Source organism: Alosa sapidissima, chromosome 14 (genome assembly GCF_018492685.1).
Source record: "Alosa sapidissima isolate fAloSap1 chromosome 14, fAloSap1.pri, whole genome shotgun sequence".
NCBI lineage: Eukaryota > Metazoa > Chordata > Actinopteri > Clupeiformes > Clupeidae > Alosa > Alosa sapidissima.
Genome location: NC_055970.1, coordinates 26,767,125 through 26,775,218, shown reverse-complemented (window position 1 = coordinate 26,775,218; position 8,094 = coordinate 26,767,125). Strand labels below are relative to the sequence as shown.

General features: G+C 46.0%; 1 protein-coding gene across 8 annotated transcripts in view; it reads left to right on the top strand.

Moving 5' to 3' along the window:
- The first annotated feature begins 2,829 nt into the window (after positions 1-2,829).
- The window catches only part of gria2b (glutamate receptor, ionotropic, AMPA 2b), a 45,513-nt gene continuing 40,248 nt past the window's right edge, over positions 2,830-8,094 (top strand). For 2 of the 8 annotated variants that reach the window (XR_006022387.1, XM_042061974.1), the window contains exons 1-2: positions 2,833-3,239; positions 3,420-3,560. Coding sequence is in view for 7 of the 8 variants with exons in the window: in XM_042061974.1 (XP_041917908.1) it covers positions 3,155-3,239; positions 3,420-3,560 (226 nt within the window). In the remaining variant the exon portion in view is untranslated. Of the gene's footprint in view, positions 3,240-3,419; positions 3,561-8,094 lie in introns of all 8 variants that reach the window. The other 6 variants (XM_042061975.1, XM_042061976.1, XM_042061980.1 and 3 more) reach the window with 5 other exon arrangements.

The following is an 8,094-nucleotide window of genomic DNA, read 5'->3' as shown; positions in this document are numbered from 1 at the left end:
CACGCACACACACACCTGACCTGTGGTGTACCACAGCACAAAGCTCTGAGGACAGAGCCACGCTACCCCCCCCACACACACACACACACATTGCAAGAGGTCGCCACCGAACCCCTGAGAAACAGTCTCCTCTGATTCCACCACTGACTCACTCACTTTTAGAAAACACAACTCCTGAATTCCCCACAGATGAACCCCATTTCCTTTCAATCCATGCATATCAATCAGGAAAACTTTCATCCTGTGGCACTGTATGAACTTGGCTTAAAAGTAAAGGTACCAATATGGTGAACCAAAAGTGTGCTGGCATCACATCCTAACAGGCTGCTCCGCCTGTTAGGATGTGATGGATATATGCAATAAGATGCAAAACATACCCTGCAAATGCCACATGGAGTCTAAAGTCCCGTGGGCATTCTGTTCATAAAAATGCAGAAAGCCCTGTGAAAATGCCATCTCCCTCTGCGAGGCTTTTAATGTGCACTAAACACAGCCGCGCTGGAAATGTAAATAGCCCATGAAAGGAAACGGTTGTGTTCGAAAAAAAGAAAAGAAATAAAGAGACCGATAGGCTCCCTCCCACCCAACCTCCACCAGGAAAACAAGCTGGCTACCAACATCTATCTACACCACACTCTCTTCCCTTTCCTCACCCAGAAACGTGTAGCTTATAGCCTATCTATATTTATTTACCCCCCAAAACATTCAACAGTTAACCCGGTAAATGCCAGACACAACATTGCAACGTGACAGTAGCCATGGTAACGATGATCCAGTTGGAGCAATGGAAAGTAACGGGCCCTGTCCATGGTGCTGAGCCTGCCTGGCTTTGCAATGGTCATCTACACATTCTACACCGTAAAGTATGAGCTACACCAGGCGCGTAACTGAAGCGTTCCGTTCGCGACGCGAAAAATCCATTTTAGATGAATGGTCTGTTTTTTTCGAACGTACGCCCCACTGTCACGTCTGGTGTAGCTACTTCCATTGATTATAATGGAAGCTAATTGTTGCAGCAGACGCAACGATTAAGAAATCACCACAGGTCTATCGGTGCTGCCTGCCTGGCTCTGCAATGGGATTCCATGTACATGCCCATCACCTACACTCAGGCTCGGACTGGTAATCTGTACAACCGGTCCACATGTGGGCCGGTGACCTCCGGGATTTTTCTTTTTAAAAAAAAAAGTTATTTAGCCTATTTGCAGCCAGTCGTACGTAGCCTAGGCCTAGCCTATAAATGCAGTTGCATCCATTTGGCTTGGGGGGTGACAGGTCAATCATTTTAGCCTCTTCATGACAGGTTCAGTGTGTGTTATATCGCGCCGCCCTGCCCCACCCCTCAAGTGGATTTGTCCAAGCAGCCGCTAGTTCGAGACGAGTGCATGGTAGCCTAGGCTGTGTAAGTGCCCTCCGCTGGCTGGTGTTCACATTATCGCAGTTTAACCGTAAACAGCAATCAGAGGTCTAGTTTTATTCCATAAATATATTGTTTTTATAGACGTTAGTTGCACGCGCTACCAAGAGCTTCCATTTACTGCATCATGTAGGCTATAGTGCGGTTCTGTCAACATAAAAAAAAACTACTACTAAGTTTTATGTGTTGCGATTTTGAGGGGTCCTTGGAGAATTTTCCACTCCATGAGGGGTCTCCAGCCCACAAAAGTTTGAGAACCCCTGGTTTAATGCATGGGGTAACATGACGTGAGACACACAGAAGATAAGCCTGTCTTTAGTAGCCTATCCCTGAATCCTGTCCCTCTCAAATCACTTTAAAGAGAGAGACCCCCGGACCCCCGTTTTATTGTGATTAGGAATAGGTCCAACAAATCTAAATGTTTGGGTTCAGTTTATGAAGTGTTGCTACAGCATAATACTGTGTGTTTGTTATTTTTTTTTTTTTTATTTGTATTTATTTATTTATTTATTTATTTATTTATTTTTTTTTTGGGGGGGGGGGGGGGGGGGGGTTTCGTCGGTCCAGTGGTGGGCCGATCCAGGAGAAAATTGCCAGGGCCGAATTTTGCTCCCAGTCCGACCCTGCCTACACTGTATGAGATCACGAGGTCTATACTACCTGGCTACTGACAAAATTAAAAGCGCGTATGCCTCCGTGTTATCTAGGCCTATGACATGTTGGACAAAATGTTTAATATTTTGTGGTCAGTTTGTTGTGAACAAAAGGGTTGTTGTGGTCAAACAAGAGCAGGTTCTTTACAGTCTGGAAAAGGCAGTAGGCTACGCGGCTAATACGAACTTTGCAATGAGTGATGTATGAATGCATTGCTCGTTGCTTTTTTTTAAAAAGGTAGCCTACCGCCTTGTCTGGTTGCCATGCAACGTGCTGGTTGATTTGTTTGTGGGTAATATTCACTCATTCATTCATTTATTTATGTATTTCATTTTATTATAGTCCTATTATTCGCTTGTTAATGTTATGGGCAAACATGCACTGAAGCTGAAACTTTGCAATTGCCTTTTTCCTGCTGTAAGAAACTGTAAACATGTTTAGACCTACTACTACTAGGCCTACTACTGCTACTAATACTACTAATAATAGGCTAATAACAACCATTGCCTAATCAACACAAATGTATATCTGATAGGCCTACTGTTATGTTCTGATACTTCAAAATCTAATCTACTTCCTATCACAACTTGTATCTGGTGATAGGCTACTGGTGATGAGCTCAAAAATGATAACTTTTTAATAAATGAACGCACTGATTTCTCGACTAATGAAAATGCTACTGGCGAACCCTCGACATTCGATTATATGTGGACTTCATTGAGGCGCGGCTCGGCTTCGCTCGTGCCTTTTCGGCTCCACACATCATTGGCTCGGGGCTGGCTAGGGGGGGATCTGGTGCGAGCAGTAAGGAGACGTCTAGTGTTTCCGAGCGTTCACAAAGGTTGCAACTCAGAAGAGGGCGAAGGAGGTGGGGGAAAAGACGATCCATTGGCATTAGACCCAGCTACTGGCACCAGGACTCGGAGCTTTCCTCCGAGTAACCACCTGCAGAAAACGCGCTTCCCCACCCCTGAACCGCCCGTCTCTAACATGTGTCGGATCTAATATTGACTGTGGCTCAGAGCGGACAAGGAATATTCTACCGATTCGGTGGATGTATCCAGGTGCTTTCTTTTTGTGGAGATGCACACGATTATGAGTTTTCGTTCTTTGTTTCTGCCTCTCTTCTGGGGCTTAACGGCCGGAGGGTCCCAGAGTGTGCAGATAGGTATGTATGGTACTCATTTCACACGAAAAAGCTCTATGAAATCGTGTAAAGAAAGTACAAATGTACATTTATGCAATCTTCACACAATCATTTAAAATAGGAAATGTCTTAATATTTACTGAGGAGGCTATTTGTCATTAAATGCATATGTGATTAAGTTTTTTTTTCTTTTTGTTCCAGGGGGTCTTTTCCCAAGGGGCGCGGATCAGGAGTACAGTGCTTTTCGGATAGGGATGGTTCAATATGTTACCCCCGAATTCAGACTGACGCCCCACATTGACAATCTGGAAGTAGCAAACAGTTTCGCTGTCACCAATTGTTGTAAGTTTTTACTTTTCTAAAACATACACTTACCTTCTATTCAAACCAGATTCAGAGTGCCAAAATGTGAACGTTCCTCTTTTCGAGGCGCGCGGTCGGCACGGCGCAAAACCGCGTTTGAACCCGCACCCCAGCATAGATACACCTATTATATATGACTGATAGACAATTTCCTGATTTTAAAATATGCAAAGGGAAAGGGCGAAATAAATATGCTAAATTCACAGTGGATTAATAATCATCAATGATGCGAATGCATACAACAGGACACTTCTCTTGGGTTTCTGAATTTGTCTGTTTGCTTTCCTGATCTTATCCCAAGCTAAGGTGTTTCTTAGATTTAATTACGTTATGAGATATAACTTATTCATAGCAAAGCCTATTCACACCGAAATGAGTCAAGCACGGTTGCTAAGCAATAAGTGTGAAAGGCTTCAAGGGTGAATGTCTCACAGGTGTGTGTCACTCTCTCTCTCTCGCGCGCACACACACACACACACACATACACACAGAGAGAGAATTTGTCGACACTTTTCTGCTTTTAAGAGAATTGCATCAACGATGTTGCTTCCCCCGTACCTGGTCTACCCAAGGAACACATAAAGTGTGCATTTAAAAAGTAGTCTCCGAAAATGGCAGCGCAACAAGCTTTGACAGGCCACCGACTAAGCGACGGCTAACAACTCACAGTGACCAATTTGCTCCATTTACTGTTGTTTATTTAAGACCTTCTATTGATCTTTAGGATCAGAAAACTGAAGTTGGCTTTGGTAGACGCTTCAAAAAGGCATGTAGCCTAAATGATAAAACAGTAAAATCTCGAACTGGAATAGCTTGGACATTCAGTGCGAAATATTCCGTTTTTCTGCGTAAGCTTGCTTGGGTAGCCGGGATATCCAGAGCCACTGATAATGAGTGGAATTGAAGACGGTCACATATTAGTAGGCTACTAGGTTACAAAAGACGAATTATGCTCTTTCCCCTCCAAACTGCCCCTTTTCGTGATAAGCGGTAATAGTGTGAGATTCAAACCCCCTGCTGTTCCATAATTTGTCCGGACATATGATCAAAAGTCGTAGCTTTAAATGCCCCTCATGCAAAAGAATCTCCGGTCGACCGAGATTTTAAGGGTGGAAGGTGAGCTTTCCGTGATGAGAGAGCGGGTCCGTTTTCAATCTATTTTCCCAGCCTCTGCCTCTAGAGGGCAGTGTTCGTCAGCAGCTCTTGTATCCAGAAGCAGACTCAGGAACCCATCTCTCCTGTTCGGTTTATCGTGCCCCATTAAAACCTCTTCAGAGGAAAATTTATCTGTAATGCCCATTAAATCAAAATCAATCAAATCGTATTAGAGAATGCTAAAAGTTACATTCGGGAGATGTCTAGTCATTTGGAAATTTAGTAGGCCTGAAACCTTTTGATAATCTCATGAAGAGCAACACTTCTTGCTTCCTCTGTGTGTAAATCAGTTCAGTCAGCAAGATGGACTGTGCCTAGCAGATTTGCCTGGTGGCGGAAGCTCGTTTACAACATGACCACACTAAACTGACATTTTCGATGGAGACATTTTTGTAAAGGTTAGGCGATGAGTAATTGCATTACTGAAACACAACAGCCATCTCCATCTCCCAGTGCATTAACGAGTGACTGCATCAATGTTACTCTCTCAAGAGAGCTCTTGACTGAGAACTGAGGTGAAGGGACCAAAACAACCAAAGATGAAAACAGCCCCAGAGTTTTAGAGGTGCCCTTTGTTCTCTCTGTCACATGAAATCTGTTTAGACTCCCTGATTTAGGGGTTATTTTAAGAAGTTTTCAGGGTTAAAATGAGTGCTGGTCTCACAGTTTCATATGAAGAAACATTGATTGATAAGCTATAATAATACACATTTTCCTCATAATTTTGAAATCTTTTTTTCTGAGTGGAGTTTACTTCTCCGTCAAGCTTTTGTATGTGTGGAGCCGGTGAGGGGCAGGTGTAGTGGGGTGGATGGAGCAGGTGTGGTGGGGTGGTTGGGGCAGGTGTGGTCGGGGCAGGTGTGGAGCCAGTGAGGAGCAGGTGTGGTGGGGTGGTGAGGGGCAGGTGTGGTGGGGGCAGGTGTGGAGCCAGTGAGGGGCAGGTGTGGTGGAGTGGTGAGGGGCAGGTGTGATGGGGGCAGGTGTGCTGGGGTGGTTGGGGCAGGTGTGGTGGGGTGGTTGGGGCAGGTGTGGTGGGGTGGTTGGGGGCAGGTTTGGTGGGGTGGTTGGGGCAGGTGTGGTGGGGTGGTAAGGGGCAGGTGTGGTGGGGTGGTTGGGGCAGGTTTGGTGGGGTGGTGAGGGGCAGGTGTGGTGGGGTGGTTGGGGCAGGTTTGGTGGGGTGGTGAGGGGCAGGTGTGGTGGGGTGGTTGGGGCAGATGTGGAGCCGGTGAGGGGCAGGTGTGGTGGGGTGGTTGGGGCAGGTGTGGTGGGGTGGTTGGGGCTCCTTGTTGGCTGAGCAGTGTGGTCATATGGTGTTTATGTACGGCAGCATGAGTATGTGCTTGTTGCCACCACCATCCCACCATCCCACCGCACATTCACAGCAGCAGGGTGAAAACATGGCACATGCACTAGCTCTCACAGGTTCACACACTCCGAGCCTCTCATGGCCGCCCATCCCGCACACACACACACAAACACATGCACGCACGCACGCACACACACACACACACACACACACACACACACACACACACACACACACACACACACTCCTGCCAGTCTGGCATTTCAAGGAGTCTAAAATGGGCTGTGTTGCTCCTGTTCCTCTATTGATTGTATATAAATATAGAGTGCTGCAGAGACGGTTGTGTTCCGGGGCTTGGCCTTGCCTTTTTTGGTTCAGCGGAGAAGAATAGAACGCTTGAGCAGCTCCCCAGGTGTGTGTGTGTGTACTGTATGGTCAGGCTTCGGTGTTTATCCCTAGGCCTTTGGCCTGAATATTTACAGGTAGCACGTCTCAGCAAAACTGCTCTGACCTGAAAAACACCAGCCCAGTTACCTCTCAGAGCAGGTGACTGTCGGACTTCAGCAACCGCTTGAGAAACAAAAGGGGGCTTTTAGGCTTTATGCTTTTTATTGTACATCTCCTTCTGGTTCATCTGCACTTCTACTAATGTAGGTTACACACAGTCATTACACACACACACACACACACACACACACACACGTATACACACACACACACACACACACACACACACACACACGTATACACACACACACACACACACACACACACACACACACACACGTATACACACACGCACACACCTACACACACGTATACACACACACACACACACACACACACACACACACACACACACTCAGGCTCAAACCTTCATGTATTTGTTCAACTGTTGTCCGTGCGTTATCTGTGCGTGCTGGCCCATTCTGAGAGATGTGTGTGCTGTAGCAACTTTGCACCAGATCTGGGCCTCATCACCGCCGACTCCACAGCTCCATGTGGGGCGAATGTTTATGCAAACAAGATGATGTTTGATCAATTCTTAGGATGTAGCACGGCATATTCTGTTTGTTTCACAGAGCTGGTGAAGAGAGCAGTCAGTAGCAGAGCTCAGTTGGCAGATTAAGGGTTGATTGATTCGCCTGCTCTTTTTGATCTACTAGGCAGATAAAGTGCCCTATGGGACAAGCAAAGGATACTACAGAAAGATGCCTGTATTGTACAGGAGCTTGTGGCTCTGTTGCTGGTTAAAGAATGTCAGCATAACTGACTCTACTCGCTGAAAACACTTGAATGCTCCAATAGATATATTTTCATTCTTTTCTTTTACTTTAAATCAAGTGCAGAGCTCTGAGAGCAAGACAAATGGGGTCTGTATGTAGAACTAAGCTCTAGGCTTCTGGCTTTGACAGCAACTCTCGCCTCCCCCATTATACCTGATTGATTTGCTTCTTGTGCCTTTCTGCTTCCGGTGTCTTGTAAAACATCTTTGGCAACTGTGTTTTGGTTTTTATTGCATCTCCACAGAAATGTGAATTTCTCCTCAACCCATCTTACTTTCCTGTGGTACACTTCGTAGTGCTGTTATATATCTCCACTGGAGGCCTGTGGTACACTTCGTAGTGCTGTTATATATCTCCACTAGAGGCCTGCGGACGCTTTCGTCCTGATTTCCTTAATGTCCCACAGCCTGCCCTGCACCTGTCCACCCCTCCCATGATGGACGGCTGTGTGTCTCGTGTGTGTGTGTGTGTGTGTGTGTGTGTGTGTGTGTGTATGTGTGTGTGGTGTGTATGTGTGTGTGTGTGAGCGGGGGGTTGTTAGCATGTGCTCCATTAGCACAGGATAATGAATCATGTGTGATCACCACGACTACACACTCGCCCACCTGCCCGCTTGCTGCAATCAATAGCTGCCCCAACATGAGGGTCAGCCCCTTGCCTCTCTCATTGTCTTTTCTTCTCTCTCTCCCCCCCTTTCTATCTCTCTATCTATCTATTGTATCTATATATCTATCCATGTCTCAAATTCAAATTCAAATGAGCTTTA